Source organism: Sciurus vulgaris (genome assembly GCF_902686455.1).
Source record: "Sciurus vulgaris genome assembly, chromosome: 10".
Lineage (NCBI taxonomy): Eukaryota > Metazoa > Chordata > Mammalia > Rodentia > Sciuridae > Sciurus > Sciurus vulgaris.
In genome coordinates this window covers 87,832,094-87,849,881 of record NC_136470.1, presented here as the reverse complement: position 1 = coordinate 87,849,881, position 17,788 = coordinate 87,832,094, and the positions used below count along the sequence as shown (strand labels likewise).

Genomic DNA, 17,788 nt, shown 5'->3' with positions numbered 1-17,788 from the left:
CACATATGGCATTTGGGAGTTTGTTAAGCACTTGATGTACATTATCTCATTTGAAAAAAACATATTTGAATGTTGTTCTTAGAATGGGTTCTGATAAAATCGTTGAAGGAAAAAAGAAGAAAAGAGGATGCAAAATATATAATGTACCCCCATTTGAATTGGAATCATGGCTGACCTTCATGAAAGCATTGCTTTCCTTGAAGCAGAAAAGCTGAAGTACAGAGGAAAGACACTGAATACCAGAATGAACCCATGAAACAATTAAGCCCAGAGAAAACCTTTTCTCTAATTCTGTGTTACCTAGTAGTAGCTCCAAATAAAATATAATTTAATGTATCTGTTTGCCTTCACAGTATTAAAACTTCCCAAAACTTATGGTTTAAAACAGTAAGCATTTATTTAGATCTCCATTCTGTGAGATGGCGATTTGTGCTAGGTGATTCTTCTGCTGCCTTTGACTGGGCTCGATCACATGTCTGCAGGCAGTTACCAGGTCAGCCAGGAGGCTGGCTAGCTCTAGACAGACGTATTTACAAGTCCGGGGAAACTCTGACTGTTAGCTTGGAGCACCTCAGTTCTCCATATGGCCTCTAATCCTTTAGCAGGCTAGCATGGGCTTGTTTTTGCAGTTTCTAAGGAATAATAAATCAGAGACTTGTCCTATTAGTCAAAGTTCTAACATATTCTCTATGATCTATGAACTTAACTTTTACCATAGCTGTGGCTTTAAATAGTCAGACTTGCCCCTACAGTTTTTTTAGTGTTTCTGAGAAATTATTATGTAAGTAAAGTGTTTGTTTTTAGAGAAAATAAAATGATTAAGAGGTTGACTTCATGACAGTTCATGTACTCTTTGATATGTACTCAGATAATTTCCCTTAGAATTATTAAAACCAGTCTGTTCAAATGCATGCAGGTATGAGGCACTGGATAAGAAATCTTTCAAATGTCCTTTTCTGGTATTCAGAAAAGACTTAGTCCTTTTGCAAAATGAAAGAGAATGATATATCATGACGTAGTCAATCTTTCAAACCATTGCTATCACATCTTTGCTTCTTTTACAATGAAACTACATGTCCCAATTTTTAAAAAATTTTAAGGTACTCTTAAGTGACAAGTCATTGAGACAGTCCGTTCCATTGTACATATTTGGAAAACTACAAATTCTAAACATATTTTTACTGAAGTTCTCCCTAAATACCACTCTGAAGCTAGTCCAACTTGAGCAACTAAGTACCAACAGTCAGTATCCTTAATGGGCCAACTTACTTTATTCTTGAAATACCCAAAGCATGAAGTATCTACACTGAGCTCAGGAAAGGTTCTTTTCAGAGAAAATAAGAGAGGAGAAAATGTAGTACATTGGGCATCTGCCTTAGTTGGGGCTGCTACAACAAAATGTCGTAGAGTGGGTGGCTTATAAACAACAGAAATTTATTTTCCATTGTTCTGAGACTGGGAAGTCCAAGATCAAGTTCAAAACAGATTTTGGGTCTGGTAAGGGCCCAAGTTCTGGTTCATTGATGATGCCGTCTCACTGTGTCCTCACATGACAAAGGGTGAACAAGCTCCCTCGTTCCTGCTTTCTGAGCAAACTTATCCCATTAAAAATAGGTAAGCCCTCATGACCTAAGCACCTCCCCAAAGGACCCCACCTCCTAATAGCTTTACTTGGAGAGTTAAGATTTCAACATAATGAATTTGGAGTGGGGAAGGTACAAACATTCAGACTATAACAGCACTTTTAATATTTATTAATTCATTCACATTTTTCTCCCAACATAAAATTTTACTTCTCCTTCAACAACCCCAAATCTGCTATTCTTGATAGTTTCAAGATTTTTTTTTCAGGTATTTATAAGCTGATATGTCTCTGGGTCTGAAATTGAGACTATCTCTGACTAATGATAATAAATTATTTATGAACTGGCTAGTGAGTTACTAGGAAAAGCAATGGACATTGAATCTAAACCGCTGTCCTATCACTTTATACTATATGACCTTGAATAAGTCACTAAATTTTCTAAGCTCAGCTTACTCATCCAAACAATGAAGACAGTTGTATTTTCTCTTAGGGAGTTTTTGTAAGAATCAAATGAAAAGATTAAAATGTAGGTGCATTGTAAACTATTAAGAGCTGTTTGATTGTAAAATGTTATTCGCCTCCTGCAAAGCCACACAAATTAAGCATCCGTTGAGTTGTTACCTTCTGGGTGCTTTTTCTGATGAACTCCTGAGATGAATAAGATGGTAATTAAAAAAAAAAAACTCTTAGTAATTGTGCTTTGACTTTATCCTGCCCCCATAGGGAAGCTCTGATTGTTTCACGCTCACAGGGCTTTGCTCTTGCTAGAGCAGTATTATACCTGAGGCCTTGCCTCCTCCCGCCTGCTGACAAGATGTTCTCAGCGTCATTCTCAATCAGTGGTTATTAGCTCCTGATCTGCACCTTCCACCAAAACTGTCACTCAGGAGTGCTGCCAAATGTCCAGCTGAGCCCTTCCTGAGAAAAAGGGCTTCATCTGCAGCAGCAGCACGTGTGTAAAGATGCCGTGCAAATAGAACAGATGACAAAGCAACCAATTTCAACACAATATAAGATTCTGCCAAGGCTGTTACTTCATTCCAAGACAATCACCCATTTCTCCAAGGAGGCAATTAATTGCTCCTAGTATTCAATTGCATTTCATTTGAGTCTTTAGAAAGCAGCCTTGTCCCACATCCTGGTTGCTCATGTGCTCTGCTTCTAAACTCTCACACTTGCCTCTGCTTTTGCACCGTCCCTGCTTCCTCTTGAGAGCCACTGTGTGTTAGTCAGTTTTTTGTTGCTGTGACCGAAATACCTGACAAAAACAATTTAGTCCATGGTTAGCCATCTCCATAGCTCTGGGCCTGAGGCGAGGAAGAACAGCATGAAAGAAGGATGTGGCAAAGGAAAGCTGCTCAGCTCGTGGCAGCCAGGAAGCAGAGAAAGAGGAGAGTGCCAGAGAAAAGACAAGGCCTTCTGGAACACACCCCCAGTGACCTTCCTTCCACTAGGCCTGGTGGTCTATTCAGCCATCAGTGGACTAATCCACTGATGAGGTCAGAGCCCTCATGATCTAATCACTAACCAAAAACTCCACCTCAGAACACTTGAGGCTTTGGGGAACATTCCAGATTCAAACCATACCACACTGTAACCATCCAGAGATTTAGGCGTTGAAAGTTAAAGAGGTGCTGCACTTGTCACAGGGCTAGCCTGTGCTGCCTATTAGTGAAACAATCGAGTGAGTAGGTGCCAAGGCTGTGGAGGCAGTAAGGAGCAACCAAGAGCTGGCGAAGGACTGAATCAGATGCCCTCTAAGGCATCTTTTCTGATCATCTATGATTGCCCACTCCTAAGCCCCCAGCATCTTACTTCTGTATTCCTTGAACTAGGCTGGAACTGGCTCAACTATTTTTTTTCCTTTATGAAAATGATGGTAAAATCTATTTTAAAGTTTACCAGTTTAGCCGGGTTAAGTGTATAATTCAATGACTTTCTTCATTAAATTCACAATGTTGTAAGTGGTCACTACTGTTTCCAAAATTTTTCATCACCCCATTAAGCAATAACCCCCTTTCCCTCCTCTGATCCCTGGTAATCTCTATTCTACTTTCAGTCTCTATGAATTTGCCTATTCTAGATATTTCACTTCTGTGGAATCATAAAATATTTGTCCTTAGTGTAAGACTTGTTTCACTTAGCATGTTTTCAAGGTTCATATATATTGTAGCATTTGTCAGAACTTTATTATTTTTATAGTTGAATAATATTCCATTGTATAATACCACATTCTATCCATTCATCTGTTAATTAAACTTCATTTTGACATCTCTGTTATGGGAGATAAATATAACCTTTTTTTTTTTTTTTTTTTTTTTTTTTGGTATAAGAGTTTCCATCTACTGAATAACCAGAAGACTGGAAAAGATGGAAACCTTCTAAATGTCACAGATTTCCCTAGGCCTTCTCTGGGACATAAAGGGGGTATAATTAATGTTAGTAATCCAAGTTTCACTTGATTGTTCCCTTAACATGGGACTCGTTAAGCGTTCCCCTCCTTCCATACCTACACATTACACACGCATTTTCAGGGAGTCCTCAGGAAGGAGGAGAGATCTCAAATAGCCTCACATTGTCATCTGCTGTCCTTTTTACTGACTCTGACTAAACGCAGCCATCTCCCTTCTGGCATAGCTGGGCATTTCCATATTGGTGAGTCCTCACTGTTTTCTGCTAGAAGATTGTATCCCCGGTTGCCATCCATTGGATGCTGCCATATCCTTAAGGAACTGTGGTCATCCACTGGGAGCTGCTATCCTCTGCTACAGCAGAGCTCTGGAGTTTCCAGGATTCCAAAGCTGCACGTTGTTCTGTTTATGCAATGAGCTCTTCTTTTCCCTGTTGAGTTCACTCTGTGAAAGGTGGCTGTGGCCTGATGTTCTACACGTATGTCAGGTAAACAAAGGGAAATGTCCCATCCACTTGTGTGACAGTGGCTTTGTTATAGGCCAAGCTGACGCACACTGTTCCCTCTCTCAGCAGCTCCTCAGTCTCTGCAAATTGGCTTCTGCCCCACCTCCATTCCTTCAGATATGCCAGATAGGTCTGAATGGCAGGTTAAGTCAAATTGTAGCTCCTGGTAACATAAAGATTCTAAGTATATCAGATGAAACTCCAAAGTATCTTCCATCAGGAATATGATACCTTTGAGGAAAATGCATTGTTGGTCAGTTTTTGGTGTTTTCCCATACATCTTGTTTTCTCTTCACAGGAGGGAATCTCCTTGTAGAAATCTAGTTTCTTATAGATTTCAAGCTTCAGAAGGTTCTCTTTAAGTTTCCCATAATGATAAGCAAGATTTCAAGAGGTTTATTTCCTCTAGAATTAAAATCTGACATGTCATATCTGATTCTTTACCACCAGAGGGAGATATTCCTTTTCTTGTTAACTTCTTTAAGTATTGTATTTTTTGTTTTTGCACTAAAGAGGATGTTTTCAGGTCTAAATTTGATCCTTTCCTTTACCCTTATTTGTTCTAAAAGTTCTTGTTTATCATTCTTTGATCTCCTAATGTTGAAATGCAGTTCCTATTCCATGGTTTTGATCTGATGACTCAGAGAGCAGCATTACCTGGGGCTTAACTGAACCTTCATATACTGTTTAAATGCTGTCAAAGACTCTTACCCAACAATGGGATAGCATATTCTTGATCTTGGCTTTCTGATGACATTCAGAAGGCTCAGCAAAAGTCAACCAGCTGGCAGAAACACCTCTCCAATCACCAACATATGGAGAGAACCTAGTATATTGTAAATAAGCAAGCAGGATGGTCATTTTCTAAATGATTTTATTATTTCCTATATAAAAATTGATGTAAATAGATAATTTGGGGAAAACAATTCATAGTCACTTAAATATAATTTTTTTCTATGACTCAGATTTTTTTTATTGTGGTGAAAATACTTAGCATGAGATCCACCCTCTTGACAGATTTTAAGTGTGAAGTACATAATTGTCAACTGTAGACCAATGTGGTACAGTATATCTCTAGAACTTTTTCATCTTGCATAACTGAAATTTTATATAACCATTCATTAGTAAGTCTCCATTTCTGCACCCTTTCCCCAGCAGCCATCAGTCAACTCTCTACTTCTAAGAGTCTCACTATTCCAAATACCTCGTATAGTGGGATCATACAGTTTTGTCCTTTTGCACCTGATTTTTTTAATTCATATAATGTCTTCCAGGTTCATCCGTTTTCTCACATATTGCAGAATTTCCTTCTTTTTAAAGGCTAACTAATATTCCATTGTATGTATATACCACATATTCTTTATTCACTTATCCTTTGGTGGACATTTAGGTTGTTTCCACATCTTGGCTATTGTGAATAGGGACATAGCAGAGCTCATATCTCTTCAAGATCCTGATTTCAGTTCTTTTGGATAGAGTTGGGCACATACTTGTAATCCCAGTGACTCAGGAGGCTGAGGCACAGGGATCAAAAGTTTGAAACCACCCTTAGCAACTTAGTGATACTCTATCTCAAAATTTTAAAAACTTAAAAAATAAAGAAGACTGGGAAAATAACTCAGTGGAAAAGCACCCCTGAATTCAATCCCCAGTACAAAAAAAAAAAAAAAAAAATACTTGAAGAATACCCAGAAATAGGATTACTATTATCAAGAAAAAAAGAAAAGACAGTAAGTGTTGGTGAGGAAGTGGAAAAATCAGAACCTTGTACACTATTGCAAACTGTACAGCTGATATGGAAAACAGTATGGGGGTTCCTCAACAAATTAAAAATGGAACTACATATAGTCCAAAGATTTACTTTTTAACATATATGTGAAGGTAATATAATAGTTCTAAGAGAATATTATATAATTAGAGATAGTTACACATCTAGCTTTCACTAAAAGTTACCTTATTCTCATTAGTTTCTTGGGATGGTAGTCTACACATAAAATAAACTTTTAATTGTTCTCTAGAAACTACCTGTAGAACATATATCAGCAGAGGTTTGCCTCCCTAAAATTTAGATAAAATTGGAAAGATAAAAATCCTGTGAAAAGTCCAGTGTTCTCTCTCACACTTATGTGAATTGCTGATAGATTTCTTGATTTCAAAGTCACTCTGGCTTTGCCTTCTTAAAATTCTTGACCCCCTCTTCTGCCACCCTATGGCTGTTCCTTTGTCCTGTCATTGACCCAAATGTGAAATTCAGCACTTTTCCTTGATTTAAGAAAACAAACAACAAACAAAAACACTAATCCAAAGCCAGGGTGAATGCCAGAGACTTTACTGGCATTGTGGGAAATGGAAGTGGTTTAATTCTGAACAACTTAAATCCCATATTAGACATCCAGGCCTTGTCCTAAACATTTTGCCAGACTACTAAATTGTTTGGCTGTACCTTCTCCCTCCTCCTCCTCCTCCTCCTCCTCCTCCTCCCCCTCCTCTCCCTCCTCCCCCTCTCCCTCCTCTCCTCTCCTCTCCTTATTTTTTCCCCTCAATTCCCAATTTTTGTATAATTTCCCATATGTTTAGTCTCATTTTCTGCTGTGTATGCCCTGGGGTCTTCTACTGCAAATATTTTTTCAAGGTATTTTCCTCCTAAAGAAAGCACAGAAGGAATTCTGGTACCTGTTATAAGGATGATCATTTTCTCACAGACACATACATGTACCCATGTGGTTGTCAGAGCTGTTCTTTCTGGTCAGATTCTCGGCCACTATATTGACTTAAATTGAGCTCTTTTGTTCCAGGATGCTAGCTATGCCTGCATGCCAGCTATGTTGTTTCTGGTGGCCATAGCTACAGGGAAACTGGGAAAGAGATAGCATCATATACTAGAATATGGGGAGGGGCATGCAGATACAATAGCATGAGATATTTTGCTATCAGCCAACTAATATTTCTTGAGTACCTTTTCTGACTAAGGTTCATGTAGGAAGCATGTAGAAAAGCATATAGAAGCATGCAGGCAAAATACATTACACCTGATCCTATGATTATACCAGGGATTGGAACACCTAGAATACTAACAAAATCAAGTTTTTCTCACGCAGGCTGAATGGAGAGAAGAAGTGAAAAAACACTTTGAGAAGATCAAAAGTGAAGGAACTTGTATACACCGATTAGATGAAGAGCTGATTCGGAGGCGCAGAGAAGAGCTCAGGTCGGCCAATCTCTCTTCCTCTACCTCTTCCTACCTCCAGGTCTTTGGATATTGGCAGGAATGCTTCTTATGAATCATCAGTTTGTTTTCTACTCATCTTTCACCTCTGCTTGTTATTGTTGTGCTCTTTAAAAGTTTCCCTAAGTGTCAGCTCTCCTGTGGAATCTAAAAGAGTCAGTCTTGTAGAGGTGGAGAGTAGAATGATGTTACCAGCATCTGGGGAGAGTGAGGAGAGATGAGCAAAGTTCTTTAAAGAGTATAAAGAGTTATAGTTAGAGAAGAGAAAGGAAGTCTGATGTTCTTGATCAGTAGGGTGACTATAGACAATAAGAATGTACTGTATATATATTTTTAATCAAAAAAGCTAGAAGAGGGCTGGGGTTGTAGCTCAGTTGTAGAGCACTTGCCTAACACGTGTGAGGCATTGGGTTTGATCCTCAGCACTACATAAAAGTGAATCAATAAAATAAAGGTATTGTGTCCATCTACAACTAAATTATATTTTTTAAAAAAGCTAGAAAAGATTTTGAATATTTTTACCATAAAGAAACTAAAATTACCAGGCATGGTGGTGCACACCTGTAATCCCAGGAGGTTGAGGCAGGTGGATTTTAAGTTTAAGGCCAACCTTGGCAACAACTAGACCCTGTATCAAAAATCAAACAAAGCCAGGCATGGTGGTGCTCACCTGTAATCCCAGTGGCTCAGGAGGCTGAGGCAAGAGGACTACATGTTCAAAGCCAGCCTCAGCAAAAGCAAGACACTAAGCGATTCAGTGAGACCCTGTCTCTAAATAAAATATGCAATAAGTCTAGGGAATGTGGCTCAGTGGTCAAGTGCCCCTGAGTTCAATCCCCAGTACCCCCAACACCCCCCCAAAAAAAGAGCTGGAACATACAGTGGTAGAACACTTGGTTAGCATGCATGAGGACCTGGGTACATTCCCAGTACATCCCCTCCCCCACACAAAGAAATAATAATCTTTTAAGGAGATACACATTTACCCTAATTTGAACATTATACAATGTATACATGTATCAGAACATCACAAGATACCTGTAAATATGTACAATTTTTTAATCAGTTTTTTTTTTTTAGAATGTGTCTTAGGCAGTTTTGAAATTCTGAATCTTTTTTTTAATTATTTTTAATTTGTTCTTTTTAGATATACATGACAGTAGAGTGTATTTTGACATTATACATACATGGGGTGTAACTTCCCATTCTTGTGGTTGTGCATGATGTGGAGTTAACTGATCGTGTATTCATGAATGAGCAGAGGAAAGTGATGTCCAATTCATTCTACTGTCTTTCCCATCCCCTTCCTTTTCCCCCATTCCAGTCCAGTGAACCCATACTCTTCCTCCTGCCTGCCTATTTTGAGTCAACATCGGCATATCAGAGAACATTCTTTTTAAGGATTGGCTGATTTCACTTAGCATGATTGTCTCCAGTTCCATCCATTTACCAGCAAATGCCATAATTTCATTCTTCTTTATGACTGAGTAATATTCCATTGTGTATATGTACCACATTTTCTTTATTCATTCATCTATAGAAGGGCACCTAAGTTGGTTCCATAGCTTTGCTATTGTGAATCGAACTGCTATGAACATTGATGTGGCCAAGTCACTATAGTATGCTAATTTTAAGTCCTTTGGGTATAAACCGAGGAGTGGGATAGCTGGATCAAATGGTGGTTCCATTCCAAGTTTTTTGAGGAATCTCCATGCCACTTTATATAATGGTGTTCCATTTGTACTCCCACCAGCAGTGTGTGAGTGTACCTTTTTCTTGACATCCTTCCAACACTTATTGTTGCTTATATTCTTGATAATTGCCATTCTGACTATAGTGAGATGAAATCTTAGAATAATTTTGATTTGCATTTCTCTAATTGCAAGAGATGATAAAATTTTTTTATATGTTTGTTGATCAATTGTATATCTTCTTCTGTGAAGTGTCTGTTCAGTTCCTTAGCCCATTTATTGATTGGGTTATTGTTTTTTTTTTTGGTTTTAAGTTTTTTGAGTGCTTTATATATCCTGGAGATTAATACTCTATTTAAGCTGAAGGGAGCAAAGATTTTCTCCCATTCTATAGGCTCTCTCTCTCATGTTCTTGATTGTTTCCTTTGCTGTGAAGATTTTAGTTTTATACAGTCAGTACAATTTATTGATTATTGATTTTACTTCTTGCACTTTAGGAGTCTTGTTGAGGAATTTGGTTCCTAAACTGACATGATAGAGATTTGGGCCTACTTTTTCTTCTAGTAGGCGCGGGGGTCTCTGGTCTAATGCCTACATCCTTGATCCACTTTGAGTTGAGTTTTGTGCAGGGTGAGGGATAGGGGTTCATTTTGCTACTTGTGATTTCCAGTTTTGCCAGCACCATTTGTTGAAGAAGCTATCTTTTCTCCAGTGTATGTTTATGGTGCTTCTGTCTAGTATAAGATAACTGTATTTATGTGGGTTTGTCTAGGTGTTTTCTATTCTGTATCATTGATATTCATGTTTCTTTCGGTGTCAATACCATGCTGTCTATGTTACTATGACTCTGTAAAATCTGGTATTGTGATACCTCCTGCTTCACTTTCCTTGCTGAGGATTGCTTTGGCTATTCTGGGTCTCTTATTTTTCAAATGAATTTCATGATTGATTTTTCTATTTCTATGAAGAACATCATTAGAACCTTAATAGGTATCATATTAAATCTGCTTTGGGTAGTATGTCCATTTTGACAATAAGAATTCTGCCTGAGAACATGGGAGATCTTTCCATCTTCTAAGGTCGTCTTTAATTTCTTTTCTTTTAGTGTTCTGTAGTTTTCATTGTAGAGGCCTTTCACCTCTTTTATTCGATTAAGTTCCAAATAATTTATTTTCTTTGAGGCTATTGTGAATGGGATAGTTTTCCTAATTTCTTTCAGTTGATTCATCACTGATATATAGGAATGCAATTGATTTATGGGTGTTAATTTTATACCCTGCTACTTTGCTGAATTCATTTATGAGTTCTAAAAGTTTTCTGGTGGAGTTTTTGGGTCTTCTAAATGTAGAATCATGTCATCAGCAAATAGTGATAGTTTGAGTTCTTCTTTTCCTATTTATATCCCTTCAATTTCTTCTTCTATCTAATTGCTCTGGCTAGCATTTCCAAGACTGTATTGAATAGAAGTAGTAAAAAAGGGCATCCCCATCTTTTTCCAGTTTTTAGAGGGAATGCCTTCAATTTTACCCCATTTAGAATGATGTTGGGGGGACTGGGGAGATAGCTCAGTTGTTAGAGTGTTTGCCTCGCATGCACAAGGCCCTGGGTTCAAGTCCCAGCACCACTAAAAAAAGAGAAATAGAATGGTGTTGGCCTTGAGGTTAGTGTAGATAGCTTTTACAATGTTGAGGTATGGTCCTTCTGTCCCTAGATCCCTAGTTTTTCTAGTGTTTTGAACATGAATGGATGGTGTATTTTGTCAAATGCTTTTTCTACATCTATTCAGATAATCATGTGATTCTTGTCTTTATGTCTATTGATGTGATATATTACATTTATTGATTTATGTATGTTGAACCAACCTTGGATCCGAGATGAATTCCACTTGATTGGGGTACACTATCTTTCAATATGATTTTGTATGCAATTTGCCAGAATTTTATTGAGAATTTTTGCATTTATGTTTAGCAGGGATATTGGTCTGAAATTTTCTTTCCTTGATGTGTCTTTGTCTGGGCTTGGTATGAGGGTGTGACTAGCCTCATAGAATGAGTTTGGAAGGGTTCCCTCCTTTTCTATTTCATGAAATAATTTGAGGAGTATTGGTGTTAGTTCTTCTTTAAAGATCTTGTAGAACTCAGCAGAGAATCAGTCTAGTCCTGGGCTTCTCTTGGTTGATAGACTTTTGATGGTGTCTTCAATTTCACTGCTTGAAATTTATCTGTTTAAATTTTCCATGTCCTCATGATTCAATTTGAGTAAGTCATATGTTTCTAGAAATTTGTTGATGTCTTCGAGATTTTCTATTTTATTAGAATATAAATTTTCAAAGTAGGTTCTGATTATCATCTGTATTTCAGTAGTGTCTGCCTTGATAGTTCCTATTTTAATCACAGATTTTAGTAATTTGGGTTTTCTCTCTATTCCTCTGTTAGGTTGGTTGAGGGTTTATCAGTTTTATTCACTTTTTCCAAAGAACCAACTTTTTGTTGTGTCAAGTTTTTGGATTGTTTCATTTCAGTTTCATTGATTTCAGCTCTGATTTTAATTATTTCCTGCCTTCCACTGCTTTTGGTGTTGATTTGTTCTTTTTCTAGGGCTTTGAGATGTAATGTTAGGTCATTTATTCATTGAATTTTATTCTTTTAATGAATGAGCTCAGTGCAACGAACTTTCCTCTTAGCACTGCCTTCACAGTGTCCTAGAGATTTTGACATGTTGTATCGCTAATCCTCATTGACCTCTATGTATTTTTCTAATTTCATCCCTGATTTCTAATGCTATCAATTCATCTTGCAATAGAGTATTATTTAGACTTCAGGCATTAGAGTAGCTTCTATTTTTTATTTTATTGTTGATTTCTAATTTCATTCCATTATGTTCTGATAGATGCAAGGTATTATCTTTTTTTTTTTGTATTTGCGAACAGTTGCTGTGTGGCCTAAGATATGGTCTATTTTAGAGAAGGATTTATGTGCTGCTGAGAAGAAAGTGTATTCAGTCATTGATGGATGAAATGCTCTATATATGTCTGTTAAGTCTAAACTATTAATTGTATTCTTTAGTTCTATAGCTTCTTTATTTAGTTTTTGTTTGGAGGATCTATCGGTGGTGAGAGAGGTATGTTAAAGTCACCCAGTGTTATTGTCTTTTGGTCTATTTGCTTCTTGAAATTGAGAAGAGTTTGTTTGATGTAAGTAGATACCCCATTGTTTGGGGCATAAATATACACAATTGTTATGTCTTGTTGATGTATAATTCCCTTAAGCAGTATGAAATGTCCTTTGTCCCTTCTGATTAACTTTGGCTTGAAGTCCATTTAATCTGATATGAGTATAGAAATCCCTGCTTGTTTACAAAATCAATGTGAATGATATGTTTTTTCTCATCCTTTTATCTTCAGTCTGTGGATGTCTTTGCCTATGAGGTGAGTCTCTTGGAGACAGTGTATTTGGGGGGGGGGTCTTGATTTTTAATCCAATCTGCCAGTCTGTGTTTTTTGATTGATGAGTTTAGGCCATTTACAGTCAGTGTTATTATTGAGAAATGATTTTTATTCCCTGTCATTTTAATCTTTTTCTGGTTTTTAATTTGAATTAGTTTTTCCTTTGATTGACTATTCTTCTAGCATATTTCCTCCCTTTACTGATTTTCACTTTTATATTTCATTTCTTCTTCATGAAATACTTCGTTGAGAATATTTTCTAGTGCAGACTTTCTGGTTGTGAATTCTTTTAACTTTTGTTTATCATGGAATGTTTTTATTTCCTTGTCAATTCTGAAGCTTAATTTTGCTGGGTATAATATTCTGGCTGGCATCCATTCTCTTTCAGAGCTTCATATACATTTCTAAGACCTCCTGGCTTTGAGGGTGTGGGCTGAGAGATCATCTGAGATCTGGATTGGTTTCCCTCTAAATGTTACCTGTTGTTTTTCTATAGCTTCTGTTAAAATGCTATCCTTATTCTGTACATTAGGCATTTTCATAATAATGTGCTTTGGTGTGGGTCTGTTGTAATTTTGTATACTGGGGGTCCCAAGAGCCTCTGGTATTTCATTTTCCACTTCAAAAATTCTTTAGGTTTGGGAAATTTTCTGATATTATTTCATTGAAAAGATTGTACATTCCTGGCCAGGCATAGTGTCTCATGCCTGTAAGCCAGCAGCTCAGGAGGCCGAAGCAGGAGAATCTTGAGTTGAAAGCCAGCCTCAGCAAAAGTGAGATGCTAAGCAACTCAGTGAGACCTTCTGTCTAAATAAAATACAAAATAGGGCTGGGGATGTGGCTCAGTGGTCAAATGCCCCTGAGTTTAATCCCCCATACCCAAAATAATGATTGTACATTCCTTTTGTTTGTATCTCTAAGACTTCATCTATCCCAATTAATCTTAAATTTGGACTTTTCTGGTTATCCCATGTTTCTTGGAAGTTCTGTTCATGGTCTCTTAACGTATTTTCTCCATGGTCAACTTTGTTTTCAAGATTATATGTTTGTCTTCATTGCCTGAGACTCTGTCATCCAAGTGATCTGGTCTTTTGGTGATGCTTTCAATCGAATTTTTAGTTTGGTTTATTGATTCCTTCATTTTGAGGATTTCTGCTTTTTTTTGCCCCCCAGAATCTCTGTCTCTTTATTGAAGTGATCTTTCACTTCCTGTATTTTCTCTCTGTTTTCACTTCCTTATGCCATCCTTTACTTCGCAGATCAGTTTAACTAGGTACATTCTAAACTCTGACATTTCTTCCACTGTAGTGTTGATTGATTCTGTTATTGAAGTATCTTGATTTGTTTGGGGTGATTATTCCCTTCCTTTTATATGTTGTTTGTGTGCCTACCCATCTAACAGAATGGATCTGAGGCAATCAAGTTTCTACCCGGTGTATTTACATTGTCCCTGAAGCTTTCCAGTACCTCACTGTTTAGGGGGAGATGAATAATAACAGCCAATACAAACAATGTGGAGCATTAAACCAAATAGTTCCTACTATAACTTCTACAGTGTTAATTATCACAATAAGCAGAAATGATATGATCAGTTATTGTCTACAATAAAAACAGCAAGTTTGCAAAAGGATTTACAATTTCAAATGGTGAACAGGGAGAGAACAGAAGTAATATAGGATATAATGACTGTGAGGGAGAAGGAGAAGATAGAAGTAAAAAATTAAAGGAAGAATGAAAGAGAGAACAATAGAGATTGGCTGTTAGGAGAAGAAAAGAGAAAAATAGAATCAAAGGAAATAGGTAAGAGAAAAAATACATATATAAAGTAAAAATCTTTAAAAATAAAAATTAGAGAATACAAAACAAAACTAAAATAATCAAACATCCTAGTCCTCTAAAAAACTGATCCATGAAAAATAACTGGCTTCAAAAATGCTAGAAATGAGAAAAAAATATTAATATGTCCATGTACCTTTAAGGGCACAATTAAATAGAAAAAAGGAAAAAAGTTTTTAAAGAAAAAAAATGTCAACGAAAAGTTAAAGAATTCTTCCCATTGAAGTTCAAGATCCTTAGCTTCTCAGCAGTTTTAGGTGGGGTCGTCTGGACTGTGATGCTCCCCCTCTGGATTGCTGGAATGAGAGAGGTAATCTCCTAGGTGGGATTCCTGGAGGCAGGATTTAGGCTTCGCTGTGCTCCAGGCTCTTTACTGAAGAGTTGAATCTGCAGTGCCACCTCCAGGGCTCAGTACTTGCTGGTCCACATTGGAAGACTCTATCCCAGGAGATCCCTTGGGTTCCACTTGTGTGGTGGGAGAGACAGTCACCTGCAGGCCCCACATTTCCTGGTCTTGGGTTCAGTCTCCAAACTCAACCTCTCCTGCCTCCACCCTTCTGAATTCCTGACCAGATAGATGCCTATCTCCCAGCTGGTCCTGCAAGCAGTCAGATTGAAGGGGGAGGAGTAGAACCAGGTGGGTTTCCATGGCCAGTTGTCCCCTCTCCATATTTGATTTTCTCCTGGTCACTTATGCACACTCTATGTCATGCAGTGTGTACTTACTGGGCCTATATTTCAGGCCAAACTCAGGTTTGCCAGGAATCAGCCCCTTGAGCTGCCAGCCCCTGTGCTTCAGCTGCAAAATGATTCTTTCCTGTGTCCTTCAAGCACTGCCTGGAGAGATGGTGGCTTCTTTCCTGCACAAGGATATTGTGCAGCACACCTTTCAGGTTTACTGGGCAATGTCCTTGATCTCTAAATGCTCCATACCCAGACATGCCTCAGGCCTCCTAAAATGTGGGTTCTTTAATTTCCTTATCCTTTTACTATGCTCAGGGAGGGTCTGTTCTTGCCAGTGCTTCCCCACTGGGGATTCTTCCTTATTTTATTATATTCAACCTCTTGAGTCCCTGATCTGCTTTGAGTGTCCAGTTTTAAATTCCAGTAAAGTGCCCACCCACCTTTTTTTTTCACTCACCTTGCTGAGAAGCTGCCGTCTGCTTTCTCGGTTTCATGCCATGGAGCCTCCTCTAGTCCACCATCTCAAAAACCCCCTCAGTTAATTTTATTTTTAAGTTTAAACAACAGCAACAAAAAGTTAGCTCTCCTTTTTTTTTTTTTTTTTTTACTTCTACTTTTTATTTATTTATTTTTTTTATTTATTTTTTTTTATTTTTTTTTATTGTAAACAAATGGGATACATGTTGTTTCTCTGTTTGTACATGGCGTAAAGGCATACCATTTGTGTAATCATAAATTTACATAGAGCAATGTTGTTTGATTCATTCTGTTATTTTTTCCCTTCCCCCCACCCCTCCCACCCCTCTTTACCCTCTATATAGCTCTCCTTTATATCTATTTTTTTAATCCTTTCCTCCATTATCCTTCTTTGTGATTTTCTTCAACAAAGAATCTCTGAGCACTGCTATTTGTTCATTCAGCCACCATCCTAGGTTCCATGGAAGGCCAGATAATTATAAGATTTAGTCCCTGGCCTCATGCACAGCCACTGTCTTAAGATAGTAGACTGCTATAAAAAAAAACTACCCTAGATGTGGTAGTTTATAAACAAATGAAATGTATTGCATATAGTTCTGGCGGTGAGGAAGTCCAAGATCCAGGCACCAGCAAATTCAGTGTCTGGTGAAGATCTGTTCCTCATAGGTGGCACCTTTTCTGTGTCTGCATGATAGAAGGATGAAAGGATTCCCTCAAGCTTCATTTATAAGGGCACTAATCTCATAAATGAGGCTCTACCCTCATGATCTCAGCATCTCCAAGAGGCCTACTACCATCACTGTGGAGGGAAGGTTTTAATGTATGAATGGGAGGATACCAAACATTTAGACCAAAGCAACAAAGGTGGAATCTGTGCCATGAATAAGTACAAATAAATGATTATGAAGTTGGCTTTAAATTCATATTTCCATTAATGTATAGGTATATTATACTATATTCTAGTGCCGAATAAAGGCTACAAATTATATTCTGATTTTATCTGTGGCCCTCCTGGTTTTCTTTTCTTTCCTTTTTTTTTTAATATTTTTTGTTGTAGATGGACACATACCTTTATTTTATTTATTTATATGTGATACTGAGGATCTAACCCAGTGCCTCACACGTTAGGCAAGTGTTCTACCACTGAGCTATAACCCCAGCCCCCTCCTGGTTTTTTATCCAGCTGGATGGGCCCCTAGGGATAAACAAACTAGAAAGCTTGGATTTTCCCATCTTCCACTTTCTTATCTGAGTCATTGTTCAAACAAGGGAGCTTTAAAAATAGTGTCCTTGGGCATATGCTTTTGAAGTAAACTGTGCAGTGCATTTCGTTAGAGCTGAACTTTGTTCTCCCCAAAGTTAGTTGGCCTCACTGATCCTGTGTTTCCTTTGATAGACATGCTTTGGATATTCGTGAACATTATGAAAGAAAACTTGAGCGAGCTAATAATTTATACATGGAACTAAGTGCCATCATGCTGCAGCTGGAAATGCGGGAGAAGGAGCTCATTAAGTATGTATTCCGGCAGAGAAGGGCCTTACTGATTTTAGTCTGTCAATCAACAGAAATTACTACTCTTGCATGTTGCTGCCACTTAGAATTGGAAGATATTTTATTCATTCACCCAACATTCCTCAAGGAAGTGCTATGTCTAGGTCTCTGGACTGATCAGGCAAACAGATAAGTGAAGTTGGTGCAGAGCTGGTTAAAGGAAAGGTGACCTGGACTGGCGTTTTTTATACGTCACTCTAGTGCGTGGTTCAGAGGGTGTGCACCTTCATTTCAAGAACTCGGTGTGATTAAGTGGGAGCTTACTGCCCCTGGGGAAGTAAAGTGGTTGCTGAAAATACTTCAAGATATTCCTAATCATGGCCAGAAACCCCTGGGGTCCTGACCAGAGCGGCAACTACTAAAAATAAGAACTTTG

At 37.9% G+C, this 17,788-nt stretch overlaps 1 protein-coding gene across 11 annotated transcripts in view; it reads left to right on the top strand.

Annotated features, from left to right (window-relative positions):
* Positions 1 to 17,788, top strand: part of MAP3K13 (mitogen-activated protein kinase kinase kinase 13) — a 182,404-nt gene that overhangs the window by 148,286 nt on the left and 16,330 nt on the right. For all 11 annotated transcript variants that reach the window (XR_013757269.1, XM_079100603.1, XM_079100600.1 and 8 more), the window contains 2 exons: positions 7,600 to 7,709; positions 17,257 to 17,373. Coding sequence is in view for 10 of the 11 variants with exons in the window: in XM_079100603.1 (XP_078956729.1) it covers positions 7,600 to 7,709; positions 17,257 to 17,373 (227 nt within the window). In the remaining variant the exon portion in view is untranslated. The remainder of the gene's footprint in view (positions 1 to 7,599; positions 7,710 to 17,256; positions 17,374 to 17,788) is intronic.